Below are 15,031 nucleotides of genomic sequence, written 5' to 3'. Positions count from 1 at the left end.
TGCCCTTGAGTCTGAGTTTAAAGGGAACCACAGCTTAAGAAAGATGACTTAGTTTGGCTTTGTAAAGTGTACAGGGTCGGTTAGATTTAGCATGATACAGTCGTCCAGTTGTTATTCTGACGTGTATCTGTAGAGAATCTTTTTTTTTTTTTAAAGATTTTATTTATTTATTTGACAGAGAGAGAGATCACAAATAGGCAGAGAGACAGACAGAGAGAGAGATGAGGAGAAGCAGGCTCCCTGCTGAGCAGAGAGCCCTATGCGGGACTCGATCCCAGGCCTCTGGTATCATGACCTGAGCCGAAGGTAGAGGCTTAACCCACTGAGCCACCCAGGCGCCCCATCTGTAGAGAATCTTGAAAATCAAATCACCACGTACTTTAGTTTGAACTAGACACTGAGAGACTTTTGGGTTTTGATATTACAGTAGATGAAGTAGGCTGCAGGCCCTTGACCACTTAGAGGGCTCCAGCTGCCTCAATTGCCATAGGATGCGTGCTCACTCCAAGCCTTCACTTCTTGCTCAGACCATTCCTACTTTCTCCAGAGCGTTGCTACAGTCCTGGTAACGAGCTGCATTTTCTCTGCCTACCCCCTAGATTATTCTACTAGTTTCTAGAATTTCACATACTTCCTGAAGCTTTTCAGATTTATTTATTTGTGGGTGAGGGGTGGGAGGTGGGAAGGGCCCAGAGGTGTGAGCAGCGGTAGGTGCAAAAGGAGAGGGAAAGAATCTCTAGCAGAGTCCCTGCTGAGCATAGAACCCACTGTGGGGCTCAGTCCCCTGAGCCCGAGACACTTAACCAACTGGAGTCACCCAGGTGCCCTTTCCTGTAGCTTTTCTAAATCACAGTGATCTACTTTTTACCCTGACTTGTTTGAATGTGGAAATTCAGAAACTCTTTTAATGTTAATCGCAATATATAAGATTCTTGTTCCTTTTTCCTCCTTGGGCTACCATGGCTGCATAGAACATAAATAAGTTACTGCTATATGATTTGGTTTGTTCTTCCAGTTTGCTCTCTATGCCATTCATGGATCTGTTCCATATTGTAACCTACTGAATATGAGGGCCAGGTCTTTATAGTTTTTTTTTTTTATAATTCTTTGCTTGATAAAGAGCTTAATAATAAGCATTTTCATTATGAGCTTGAGAAATACTTAAGCTCTGAGAAATTGTCCATTAATTCTGTAGCCATCAAATGATGGAAGATTATCTAGCATCCACATGTGGAATGCAGTTTTCTGAAGAGAGCTTATGTCATCAGTCTGGATTAATTTAATTTTACTACTTCATATTTTTGGCATGTAGAATTTCCAATTAATAACTCAAAAAATATGGGTGTAAGGAACATTGACATTAACAATATTTGATAGCATCATTCTCCTATATGATGGCATCTTAACTGTAAATAACATCATTTTTAATATGGAAAGTTATTTTAGTACATTTGGTTCCACATAGTTAAAATCTGCAAACGTGAGTATAATATGCTCTGTCATGCATTGCATACCGTATTTTTTTAATAGATAAAAATCTATTCCAGGTTTATGTTAACTAAAAGCTAACTCAAAGTTATAACTTTTTCCTTCATGCACTGAGAAGGTCATAGATTTTTTCCCCTTCATATTAATTTCTTGGCTTTCAGCCTTACCTTAAAAAAAAAAAATCTGTACTTTGGTGTTACACAGAAATTTTAAGGAAAATTGTTCTTAAGTTTTATGTTCATAAAATTTGTACCACCTTTAAGGGCTTTCATAGATATATATTAAGAGCAATTCTGTTCTTTTCACATTAAAAAAAAAAATACATGTATCTAACTTCTCCCTAATCCTGCTCTTACAATAAGTTGCCAGATATTTTCTTTGCATATACAACCATATGTTGTCCATTTCTCTGTAAGCCATAGATAAATACTTTCTAGTATTGGGGCACCTGGGGCACCTGGGTGGCTCAGTTGGTTAAGCATCTGCCTTCAGTTGAGGTCACGATCCCGGGGTCCTGGGATCGAGCCCCACGCTGGGCTCCCTGCTTAGTGGGGAGTCTGCTTTTCCCTCTTCCTCTGTCCCTCCCTGCCGCAATTTCTGCGCTTGCTCTCTAATAAGTAAAATCTTTACAAAAAATACTTTCTAGTGTTTACACAAATGGAATTATGCTTTACCTGTCCTATGTTTTACCTTTTCCCTATGAGTACATTCTGTCCATCTTATTCTTTTTAATGGCTGTATAATATTCCATTGTATTACTGCATAATAATTCAGACTGTTTTGAATATTTAGATTGCAACCAGGTTTTTGCTAACATGTCTATTGTAATGAATATCCTATACCCTTACTTATTTGTATTTGTAGAAATAGAATTGGTCAGTCCATAGGTAAGCATATGAAATGATTGCTGTCTTAAATTCTCTTCCAAAAAGGATTTTTTTTAAAACAAACTTGCAGCCCTGCCACCAGTGTGTAAAGATTCCTCTTTCACACATTAGATAGTTTTTAAGGTGTGTGTCTTCACAGGATTTTTGTAGCTTTTTTGAATCATTTACTATTACACTGAAATTCTTCAGGAAATATGAAAAATTTGCCATGTTAACTATAGTCTCTTGGGTACTAATGTTAAAGAAATGTATTGGATGGAATTAAAATCAGGTGCTTCATTTTATTTTCTCAGTCTTGGCTGGATTACTAATCTCATGCTCCCTATTAGCCACTGATTACTTTGAAAGCCTTCTTGGCTTTTCAGTAGGCTTTCTTCTAGCATCTATGTTTGGGCCTTCAGGTGAATATGAGTATAGATATGGAGTCATTTTCTCAGAGACTCTGCCCTTTTCCAGGCAGTCCATATATAATAACGTAACCTAACACCCTTCATTTGTTTCTTATCATTGGTACTTTAGTAATTAATTTGGTTACCAAGTAGGAGCCCATTTGAAAAATTTGAGTTGTAGACAGTAGTTTTACTTCACTGAGGAACATCATGTACCATTCCTTTTTTCCTCCTCTTTAAAAAAAATCATTTGGCATGTTCTTTCAGCTTATGGAATTGTAGCCAGCCTACCCCACCCACCCCCCTGCCCCCCTTGGGTGGTTTAGATCAGCCTCTCCGGGCAGTACTTTGAAGTCTGTGAAATACATTGGTAATTTAGGCTGACATACTTGGCAGGCCCATTTAAAAAGCAGAATTGTTTGATGGTATGACACAAGAGGTCTGTTAACTGAGTTATAAAGAACTGAGGCATTTCTAACAAACCCTTGTTTTGGCATGAAATTTAAATAGTTCTTACTTTGTGGCATGCAGTGAGTGAACTTCCGGTGATGTAATATAGTCCCTCAGTGCAAAATATAAGGAAATGAGAATTTTACTATACCTAGCAGTTTCTCTAAGAAGGAGTGGGTGGAACTGAATATGTGGTTATTTCCTCCTTTAATTCAGTTTGGCTACAGCAAGGGGAGTATCTTAGCGAGATGGGAAGAAGCAAGTCTAGAGGGAGCGGTAACGCTTGGGAAATGTGGAGAAAATGGCCAATCAGTGGTGGGAGTAGGAAGGGCAGCCTAAATAGCTTAATTCGTACAGTGGATTTAGTACAAGGCCCTAAAAATCTCTGGGTTTTCTTAAAAATATTGCAGAATCGAATCCAGAAATACACAGGTTATTTGTGTATGTGTGTGTTATGCAGACATCCTGAAACCTTTCTTGACTTGAGTATAATTTAAGTCCTGTATTTTTTACTCTAAGCGCATCATTTTGATTATCAGAATCACTCAACTTGTTCTAAATTCTAAGTCTTTAAACCAGATGTTGCTCCTCTTATCAGTAAGGTAAGTTTTACACAGTTTAGAGATCAGGGAAGAAGTATTCCAAGGTACAAGGTTACCAAAATAAAGATTCAGTTTATGTTGCTAAGCTGTCTGAATGCTGGCATTACTGTTGGGCTCTTCTTTCCCAGCAAAAATGGAACAAAGTAGTTTGAATACATGTCTGTGTTAAAGTGGAAGCATGTGACACCAACAAATGGGTACCACATGGCAAAGATACCCAGGAGCAAGTCAGTAATATGAAAGGGATAATTTAGTTCTGTTTCATTTCATTTTTTTCCCTTCAGGGAGTATGCTTGTATATGCAAGCGTGTGTGTGTTCCTACGGAGAAATCAAGCCTCTCATTTGAGTTTATGCATGTGGTTGGTTTAGTGAGGTTTTATGCCTGCCTGGTTTTAATATTAATCTTTATTCTTACACCTTTGGTTAGAGCATTTAGATACCAGATTTCTTTATTCTTGCCAACGGAAATGATAGAGTGACAGTGGTACAGAACTCCCTTTCCTACATCAGTGAGTTCTTTGCTGACTTAGAATGTGGCCCACTGACTGGGCCTGATCTTGTTTAGTAGTTGTGTGTGTGTGTTTACCTCCTTTTCCAGGCTTTATTCATTTATTCAGAAATTAATTTTTGAGAGTGTAGTCTGTGCAGACCCTGTGCTGGCTTTGACTCTGTCCCTCCAGGAGTACCCAGAGCCGTGTGCCTTGATCGTAGTAGGCACTAAGAAATGTTATATGGCAAGAACAGTTATTTCTCTCAGTCAGAAGTTTCACTCCGAACGCTTTCTATGAATTATAGTGTTGTTGATGGCTAGAGACTTTAGTTTAAGGACTTCAAAAATAAAACACTTGAGAATACTGAAATATGTGTCCTGTCAAAACCATTAGCCAAACCGTATCTTTGGCTAACATTAAGTAGGTATATATCTATCGGTAAGTTTGTTCTTATATTGTTTGTTTTCATCTAAGTCCTTCAGAGACTTTCTCCTCTAAATCCTTTTGAGACTGAGATTTCCACTGTTTAGTAGAAAGGTGTGTTTTAGAGCTAAATGACACTGGTCAAATTCTGCTTTTATAACTTACTAACTGTATAATCAATTACAGTTAGCTCTAGCCAGTTGGCTTGACGCTAAACAGTCTTTCTGAGCCTTTGTTTCTCCATCTTATTTTTCCTATCCTATTTTATAGGGATGATAAACCCATTTTACATGATTGTCTTGAAAATTAAGATTATATAGGTGCTAAGTACCTACCACATAGTAGATCATCAGTTGTTAGTTTCACTTTTCACTCCATTTATGTGCTTACTTTTATATCACTTTAGTAGTATCATGTCTTAAAATTTGTGTTTTATTTGGATATCTGGAAGGTAAAAGACATTTTATATTTTGTCATTGGGAATGGCTACAGGAATAAATCTGTGGAAGAGCTTTTGCTCAGTACATGATAATACAAAGTTATATAAAGGTTATTTTCAGTTACCCCCAATACTAAATTGCTTTTTCTTTTTGTAATTTGAACACCAAAATGAAGTCTGTATTTATACAGTGTTTGTGTCAGAGCAGTTGTCTCCTTCGGAATTAAAGGGCCACAAGTGTATATATCTGTTAAGATTAAATGCTCACTGTTGAATTTGAGTTTACCTTTATATGCTGTACTTTTTTTTTTTTTTGAAAAGAGGTTTTAATAAAGTTTCAGATCTCTTTTTTTTCTTTTTAAGATTTTTTTTTTTTCTAAGAGAGAGAGAGGTGTCACAAGTAGGCAGAGAGGCAGGCAGAGACAGAGGGGGAAGCAGGCCCCCCCACCGAACAGAGAGCCTGATGCGGGGCTCAATGCCAGGACCCTGAGATCATGACCTGAGCTGAAGGCAGAGGCCCAACCCATTGAGCCACCCAGGCACCCCTTCCCCTTTTTTAAAATTTGACACAGAGAGAGAGAGATCACATGTAGGCAGAGAGAGAGAGGGAAAGTTCAGATCTTTGTAACCGTGGCTACAAGATACAGATCAGCTCTGTCACAACCAAAACCTACCTGTCACATTTTTCCCCCACATCTGAAACCCTGGCAACTACTGTCTGTTCTCATATGCTGTTGTTTTGCCTTTACCAGAATGTCCAAAAAATGCACTTAAATGTAGCCTTTCAAGACTGACATCTTTCATTCAGTAGGATGCCCTTGAAATTCATCCAAGATGTCAGGTCTGTTAATACTTTGTTCCTTTTTATTGCTGAGTAGTATTCCGCTGTGTGGATGAACCAGTTTATTTATCCGGTCACTGACAGGGTTCTTTTGGATTGCTGCAAGTCTGTCTTAAAATAGTACATTTTGTAAGTTCTGATTTCAAAGTAGAATAATGTATACTAATCAAGGAGCAATTGGAAAATAGGTAAGACTTGGAGAAAAGAGTGTCTGCCCAAATATAACCTCTGTTGACATTTAGGTATATTTTTCTTCAGTCTTTTTCCTGTGTGTAGAGGTTTTTGTTTTGTTTTGTTTTAGTTTATTTTTACATTGGTGTGGTTCTTCTCTTCCTTTATTGCTGTTTTTCATGTTTTAATTATGAGGAGTGTCGGTAATATATGGTTTAAGAAGACTGTAATGCAAATACTACGGTAACCATCCAAACTAATAGAATATTGCCAGTATCTTAGGCGTCTTGTGAGGCTCTTCCCCTTCATATCACTTCTCTTACTAGAGTAATCACTATCCTAACTTCTGTCATAGTTATTCCCTTCTTCACTTCATGGTTTTCCAACCTATGTGTGTTCTTCAAACAATATATAATTTAATTTCGACCTTTTTTGAACTTAGTGGTCTCTTTTTTTTCCTCCCAATTTACTATAAGTAGTATTTGCTCTAAGTTTCCTAAAGATGCCTTTTAGGCTCACAGTACTTTCTTAAGTAATGGTCACTGTGGCCTTGTGGCCAATTCTTTTATTTTTTCAGATGTAGGTGCAAGAAACTACAGGCATCTCTGTGCTCTTTATTACAACAAGAATCCTGGGTTTGAGATAATCCATGGGCTGCTGGACAGAATAATGCAGTTGCTTAATGTACCTCCTGGTGAAAAGAAGGGTGGATATGTGATCAAAGCATCAGAAGGTAAGACTGATCGGCCGAATCCAGAGTTAGTGATAATGTAACGAAGAGTCCAGCTCCGTTTTGGTATTTTTTTCAGTTTGATTGGGGTGGGGAGGTGGGAAATAGAACTTCATTTAATTGTTAGTATTTTCCAGAAAACATTCCTTTTCCCTGAAGCATCTTGGGAAAATGCTTGTAGAGTCTTCTAGGTCTGCACAAAATACTTTTGTTCTAGCGGAGTGTGGTAGCCCATAGTTATTGGCACTGTCAAGCCCCCAGCCCCAGGGTGAGACTTCTGAACTCAGGAGTCCAGACTGGATGCTGGGAGAACCTGACCTGATGATGTGCACTCAGAAGCTGCCTGTCTGAAGTGATTAAGGCAAAGGAAACACCTGAAAGTTATCCTGAGAGGCTTCACATGTAATTAAGTTCTAAGGCTGGCTGAGGAAGAGTGAGCTTCTTCCTGTCTAAAAGCCCAAGGGCAGTAAAATGTGTTGGGGAGTTTCAGTTAGGCTAACTAGACGGAGTCTGTGTACTACTGATGTGAGGCATTCTGGAGTTTTTGCTTTTAGTATCCCTGTAGTTTGCATCTGAGTTTGTTTTGTTAGACTAGAGATCCAGAAACAGCTTCAAAGAAATATCCAGGAGCTTGTTCCTACTGCTTACCTGACAATTTTTCATCATTATTTGGCCTCTTAAACTTATGACACAACATTCTTTTTTTTTTTAAAGTGTTATTTGGCAGCTACATATAGTGGTGTGAGGTTTGTCGGAAGACCTATTTTTGTTTTTCTTATATTTATTTTTCTTAGTCCTCATAGATTATTTTTTATTGTTGGTTTGTTTTAATGTTTTGTTTTTATTTGAAGACTTCTCTGAAAATGCAATAATCCTAAAACACATGGGCCTTTTTTAGGTTGAAGATGTGTGAAGTTATTTATTATTTTTTAATGAAGTTTGAGAGATTAAATATGACAGGGAGTTACTGTTCTTCTACATCTCTCATTAACAATCACCTACTGAAACCTGTGTTACCCTTCTAACCTCGGCAGTGGTAGAGCGGGATCTGGGAGTTCAGCAAGTCCCGTTCCCGGTTTGACAGGTGAAGGAACCAGGACCGGACAAGTCGAGTGAGCTGGACTGTGTGTCAGCTGGAGAACTGAGGGCTCCTGCCACCCAATGGCCCTCCCACAGCACCAAGTTGCCTACCTTCACAGTGCCTTTACTTACTCCTTCACGAGTTTGCTCTTCTAGAATTCTGTATTAAGATACAGTCCTCCAAATGAATAGCAGCCTGAAAGCTGATGTGACTCATCTTCACCTTCTGAAGTCTTAGCATCTTCACTTCATAAACAGATTAACCGGATAAAAGTCAGCTCTGAAACAGATTATGCCATGTATATGAGATATAATTTTCTTTTTCTTCAAAGGTTGCAAAGAGCTGAAATGGTAAAATAATTGATAAATGATAAAATAATCCATAATTGATTATGGATAAGATACTTTAAAATCTTTTTCAAATTAACATAATGTGGGGTACAGGTCTGCGATTCATCAGTCTTATGTAATACCCAGTGTTCATTACTACACAAACCCTCCCAAATGTCCACTACCCACTTACCCCATCCCCCTAACCCCTCTACTCCAGCAATCCTCAGTTTATTTCCTAAAATTAAGAATCTCTTACGGTTTGTCTCCCTCTCTGGTTTCGTTTTACTTCATTTTTTTCTCTTTCCCCTATGATCCTATGCCTAGTTTCTTAAATTTCACATATCAGTGAGATCATATTTGTCTTTCTCTGACTTCTTTCACTTAGCATCATACTGTCTAGTTCCATCCACGTTGTTATAATTGGCAAGATTTCATTTTTTGATGGCTGCGTAATATTCCTGTGTGTGTGTGTGTGTGTGTGTGTGTGTGTACAAACCACATCTTTTGGACAGGATACTTTTAGGTATAACTTTTATATTAATGATGTTTCTGTAAACCACAAACCAACATCTTCATATTATGCCCCTCTAGCTTTAGTAAGCTCCTTAGATATTTATTTCTTAGAAGAATCTGAGATCCTAGTTAATGAGGCAGGTTTCAGGAAGACCAAGATGAAGACAGGCCTTGCTGTCCAGGCGCCTGCGGAGGGCAGGGGGGAGCACAACAAACCGACTTTCGTACCACACTGCTCCGTATGACAAGTGCATTAAGGTTTCCAAAGAGGGAAGTAGTGCAACTGAGGGCATCTGGGAGAGCATTAATGAGCTTCTGGGCAGTCAGATGGGCATTTGAAGGAAGAAGTAGGTGGAGACAGAGCAAGCAAAGCAGGCTGCATGAGGAAAGACAAATACGATGGCATATGGGGCCTGGTGCAGTTTGGTTTGCCTATATGATGAGGAGTAAGCTTAGGACTATATTTAGCATCCTGGATGCTAGAATAAGGGATTTTAGCTAATTAGGAGAAAAATACTGAAGGCTTTTTTTTTTTTTTTTTTTTTTTTTAAGCAAGTAAGTGATATGACTTAGATATGTGAGTCCAAGGGATTAATCTGGCAGCAATATGGAGGTTGGGTGGCATAGAGAGTAGGGGTAGAGAGGATGGTTGGAACGTATTGCAGTGTGTATACTGTGATAGAGTAGACACTGAATTGTAGTAGTGAGGGTGTGGACTTGAACTTCAGTACTAGGCATAGCCATTCCAAGGAGAAGACTGATTCAAGGAACTTCTGAAAGGTAGAAGCTGTAGCACTTAGCATTTGGAAAATTTCATGGTATGTGCTGCTTGGAACTTTTATAATAACAGCTAGTACATATTGATCTTCAGATTTTTGTAATTCTAAACCTGTCGCAGTATTTAAATCCTTTATTATTTTGTTGCTAAAATATGTAATGCTTCTCACTTAATTTCCCTAATATGTAGATTCTGTTTTGGTTTGGAGTTGTGTTTTGTTTTTTTTAATTAGAAAATGCATTCATAAATTGTAACCATTTCATGTGGTTGCAAATCTTTCTGTTCAGTTTTTTAGACCAAGTTGTTACTATGGTTTTGATTTAGTATGAGAACAGAGTCAATAGTCTATTTTCTTTTTGAATTTATTTAGGGTTTCATAGTAGAATCTTCTAATATTTTAAAGTTTTGATGTCCTATGAAATCTCCTAGATTTATATAATTTAAAAAGCTATGGTACAACTTCTTTATATATATGGGTGGCCTGGACCAGTACGTATTTCAGTATATCTAAACTGGCTATTCTGGGTAAATAAAACAGGGTATTTACTTCTAGTGTCCTTATCACCAGCTTTGGCCACATCTTTTTTTCTAAGCGCTTTCTGTAAGAGCCATCAAACCAAAGAGAATTACTGTCATTCTAAATAATAATTCCTCATTTCTAGTAGGCATTTCTAAGTCTATTTTGATTAATGACAAACATGGACTTTTTTATGGTTAAAGAAGTCAACACTTAAAGTAAGTGGTTTGTCAGAATAAGTCAGGAGTAAAGCTGGTATTCATCTAAAATCTCACATATATATTATATAGATCATATAGATATATGTACATATCTCCTAAGTAAAAATGTAAATATAGGAATTTGATAGTTGGAGCGTGTTTAGCTACATCATTTCCACTGATTTACTATTATTTTGTATATAGCTTTTTCTGCAAAGAAAAGGTCTTGAAAGTATCCTAAAGAATAGAAACGGATTAAGAGTTACCATTTCCTACCATTCTTGATTACTGAGTTGTCTTCTGTTACTCTGGCATATGGTTTCCTTTTTAATAATTAAAAGTCCCTGGTGGCTTTGCATTTATAATTGAGCTAAGTCTGTTTGCCAGAGATCCCTGCTAGTGTCAGTTCTTCGGCAGTTACACTTGATTTCTTCTGTGTTTTCTATTGAATACCATGGACTTCCCTTTGTGCTGTACTGTTTGGTGGTGATAAGTGGATAGAATTTGATTCCCCTTTGAGAAATGTGGCCCTGTCCATTGTGAGAGAAATCCGGAAGCTCATTTGATTGATCATTGCATTGATCCCAAGGTGTTCTGTTGCCATCAGAGGGTAACCATGTTTATTTTGTTTTTTTATTTTTTATTTTTTAAAGATTTTTATATATTTATTTGACAGATCACAAGTAGGCAGAGAGAAGGAGGAGGAAGCAGGCTCCCCACTGAGCAGAGAGCTCGATGTGGGGCTTGATCCCAGGACCTTGAGATCATGACCTGAGCCGAAGGCAGAGGCCCTAACCCACTAAGCCACCCAGGTGCCCCGGTAACCTTAGGTAGCCGCTCGCTACAGCCTGAGGGTTCTGTGCAGGAGCACGCAGGGCTCGCGGCTACAGCTGGACTTAGAAGCCATGTCGCTTAGCTTTAGAGTTTTCCTTGCTGAGCACCTGTGCACTTAACGTAGCATGAGACAGAATATGGAGTTGGTGATAGAATATGGAGTTGGTGATAGAATAAGGGCAGTTAATGGGGGAGGGAGTACCTTTAACGTTTTAGTGGACTGTAGAGCCCTTTGAGGGTTTCAGAAGGGTTTGCTCAGTGTTTTAGTGGCATTTGATCAGATTATTGCAGCATATATATTGCCTTTTCTCCCCCACCCCAAAGCTTCTTCCCTTTTGTGGTTTGTTGCAAACTAAATTATGTATGTCAGAATGCATTTATCTTTTTCAGAAACCACTTTTGGGCAAGAAAAAAAAATCTCAGTGTTTTTGTGTTTAGGACAGTTACATGGTTGCTGGGCAAATCAGTGGCAAAAATAATTTCTTGTAGGAGGTGGTGGGCTTTTGTGTGTAGTTGGCTGCATTGACTTTAGTTTTTATTTTTTCCCCTTTTTAACTTTTTTACCGAGTTGTTTGTTTTATTTACAGTTCTCCAAAACACTTCAGTTTAACTTGAGATAAGACTCCTAAGAGACAGGTTTTACAGATTTTAGTTTTGACCATTCTAGTTTTCATGCTGCTCAGAATTCATCTTGTGAAATGAATAATGACCGTGTAAGGAATACACACATTTAATCCTGCACCATATGTGCTGCTGGTGCTTCTTTAGAGACCTTCTGTTACAGTAACACCTAATGATCATCGACTTGACCTGTAGGTCATGACCTTTTCCTTTTTTAGGACACCTGTGAAGGATTTCAGATGCTAAAAAAATACAGGTGAAACTGAGGTTTTTCTAGTCTTCACACTGGTTTTTAGTGTAACTTGAGCTTGGAAATACAGCAGGTCTGTTGAACAACTGTTGAAGTGGAGGTGTTCCGTTTATGGTTTGATTTACATAATTGTTCTGGACACCAGTAGAAGTGGGATCCATATGATGTGTCCACACTAGTTGCCAACAGAGGCATCATTCTTAAGGCATCAGGCTTAAAAGAAAAAAGGTTTAGATGTGTTTGAGCTTTCTGACCTTATTACTCTGTGTAAAAACAGTTCTTCTTTCCTCTGCTTCTCTTTTTTGTGTTTGAGGCAAGCCTTCAAATACAGCTTTTGTTACCTTCTTGGAAGGGATTAAAGAGCTGGAGCCAGTGTCCCAGCAGCCATGATCCCCACGCAGGGAGCAGCCCTGTACCAGGGGCCACGATGCTGACGCTCTAGCCATTAGCGTGCAGTTCACTTAGCCCCGTGGTTTGGAGTGTTTTTGCCTCCTTCTCTTACATGGGCCAGACGAAGTTCCCTGCACTGGTGCTCTTTTCACTTTGCGGTGGGGGGCGGAGGGGACTTACTTGATGTTCCAGAACTCAGCAGACTGGTGTGTTGGACCCTCCACTTGGATGACTCTGCTCCATTGTCCATCTGATAGATGTTGTCCCGTTTCTCAGCTTGCTCTTATTGTCTCTCCTCTAGCGAACCTTCTTAGACCTTTTTCTATTTGCCCCTGCATATTATGTACTTCCATGTAGAGCTGCCCTTCATACATAAAAGGAATAAGTATGAACCTTCTTAAAATTGAAGGTTAAAAATAGCTGAAGTTCTAAATGAAAGTTTGTGTCTATTGAATAACTTTTCAGGTATATTTACTTATACAAATAATAGTGTGTCAAATTATATACAAGCCAATTAATCACATTTTGTCATTTAAAACCTTTTTTTCAGAAGTAAAATAACTGAAATTAATTTCTTAATCATTAGTGAATTTAACTTTTCCTCGAGAAGAAATAACTAGCTAGTAGTTGGATATTGTCACTGTTTCTTCTTTTTGGCACATGATGTAATTAATGACGTGTTGAATAACTTTTTGAATTAGAAACTTTCTTTTTCTCAAAGCCTGAGCCATGCACAGAAGCTCTTGGAGTCAGACATGAACATCATCTTTAAGGCAGCTGACAGCAGCCTCTGCGCGTGTGCGGGCCACCCCTGCACATGGCTTCATGAGCTGTGGCAAGTCTTCAGCCACAGAATCACAGCCGTCTGTCGCTGTGGCTGTGTTGTACTGACTGGTCTTGTGTACACTTGCTTTCTCTCCCATGTCAGTGCTGCTCCTTTGATGCCCAGGACAACCCAGTGAGAGGAACTGAATACTGAGGAGTGAGATGGTTGAGTTGGATTCGGCTTTGGAGGGCCACAAACCATTGTAATTTATAAGATTTCTTCACCCCTCCTTTTCTGCCCCCAAGACCTAGTATTGAGCCTGGTGCGGTGAATGCGTGCGTTCTTCAGAGTTGCTGCAGTCCAGCTGTTTGTAGTGGGCAAAAAGTCTTTGCCACCTTGTACTCCTCTCTTTCCTGCTTCCAGGCTAGAACCTGGCTTCTGCTCTTCTGTGGAAAAGGTCATGGCCCCAATACAAAGAAGTTCATTTTTAGCTTATTTCAAGTGCCCAGATGCTGAGAATTAGAGGATTTGGGAAGTAACTTGGACGACTCCATTTTCATCTCACGTATAAGACGGCTTTACTTTCCTCAGGTCACAGATTTGCACATTGGTCCGACTTCGGTGGCGGCTGGTTTTGGCATGTGGGTGTGCTGCCGTGTGTTGGTTATGAACACCGTCCGGTGAATTCCTAGGGAAGGATGCGTTCTGGCTGACTAAATCTCAGCCCTCTCAGTGGCCAATCCAGAAGGTTAAAAGGATGGATGCATGGGTGGGTAGAAAAGCAGCGGGACACACTGAATGAATCCCTAGGTGGGTTTAATGTGGAGTAGTCAGCGGAACGTGGGCGTTCAGAATAAAGGCCTATTTCCCCAGAGCACTTAACTCTGCCTTTGATGCAAACTTCTGTGTTCTTTAAGCCATTGGTATTCAGAGTTTTCTTTTCTCAAGGATAGAACCAATCCTGACTTACAAGTTATAGTTTAATTTCTACCTGCCTGAACTCCTCGGGAGAATTGAGTGCTGTCCCGCTCTAAGGTGATGGAATCAAGTTTCCATCTTGATGGAAGTAGTCTTCTAAGTCATCTTAAAATTCTTAGTAAAATCATTTGTTCTTTCTCTTAGTTGCTGTGTCTTTTTATTTCTGACTTTTGAGCACAATTTCGATGGCTCACTCTCCTGTCCACATACGGAGTGTTCAGTCCAGGCACCTTCATGGATATTCCTCTCGTGGACGCACTTACGCCTTGTTGGTAATCACTGGCATTTCGTTCCAGTGTGCGTTTTTACAGCTGATGAAGACCTGGGCCATTCCCAGGGAATGTGTTGTGTGGGAATGGCTTTTACAGTGTCTCCTGGGCTGCTGTGAAACAACAAACCATTTGTATATATACTTCCAAGTAAGATTTGAACAAAGCATCCCTGTTTAAAAAAGAAGTTTGAAACCCACCGTCGTAGAGAAGCAGGAAGTTCATGAATGCTGTATTGACGATGGTTAGATATTCTTACTCCTGACTACATAGTTTCACTTGCTATTCTTTTACATGCCCTGGCTAAGAGTATCTAAGATTCTAGTAACAACAGGCCTCCTGTCACATGGAGTGGCACATTGTGAAGAACGATTGCTGTGAATCCAGCTTCTTGTAAGTCAGCAGTGAGATGCCAAGACTTGGGTGCCCTCCAGTTCTAGTTGTTCAGGAAGACCAGGTACCTAACGGTGTCTTAACACTTCTGGGTACTGGAAATTAAGGATATTTTTCATTAACACTGACTTAAAAGGGAAAATCTTCCAAAACATTGATTGAATTTACATTTCTTAAGTTCTTTGATAATTAAAGAG

At 39.1% G+C, this 15,031-nt stretch overlaps 1 protein-coding gene across 2 annotated transcripts in view; it reads left to right on the top strand.

The window, feature by feature from the left end:
* The window catches only part of FARSB (phenylalanyl-tRNA synthetase subunit beta), a 70,864-nt gene that overhangs the window by 40,701 nt on the left and 15,132 nt on the right, over positions 1 to 15,031 (top strand). For both annotated transcript variants that reach the window (XM_013061597.2, XM_004762897.3), the window contains one exon: positions 6,760 to 6,915. In XM_013061597.2, the coding sequence (XP_012917051.1) occupies positions 6,760 to 6,915 (156 nt within the window). The remainder of the gene's footprint in view (positions 1 to 6,759; positions 6,916 to 15,031) is intronic.

Source organism: Mustela putorius, unplaced genomic scaffold, assembly GCF_011764305.1.
Source record: "Mustela putorius furo isolate JIRA1106 unplaced genomic scaffold, ASM1176430v1.1 tig00000275_pilon_pilon_pilon, whole genome shotgun sequence".
NCBI classification, from domain to species: domain Eukaryota; kingdom Metazoa; phylum Chordata; class Mammalia; order Carnivora; family Mustelidae; genus Mustela; species Mustela putorius.
The sequence above is the reverse complement of the archived record's forward strand: the minus strand, read 5'-3'. Positions and strand labels throughout refer to the sequence as shown.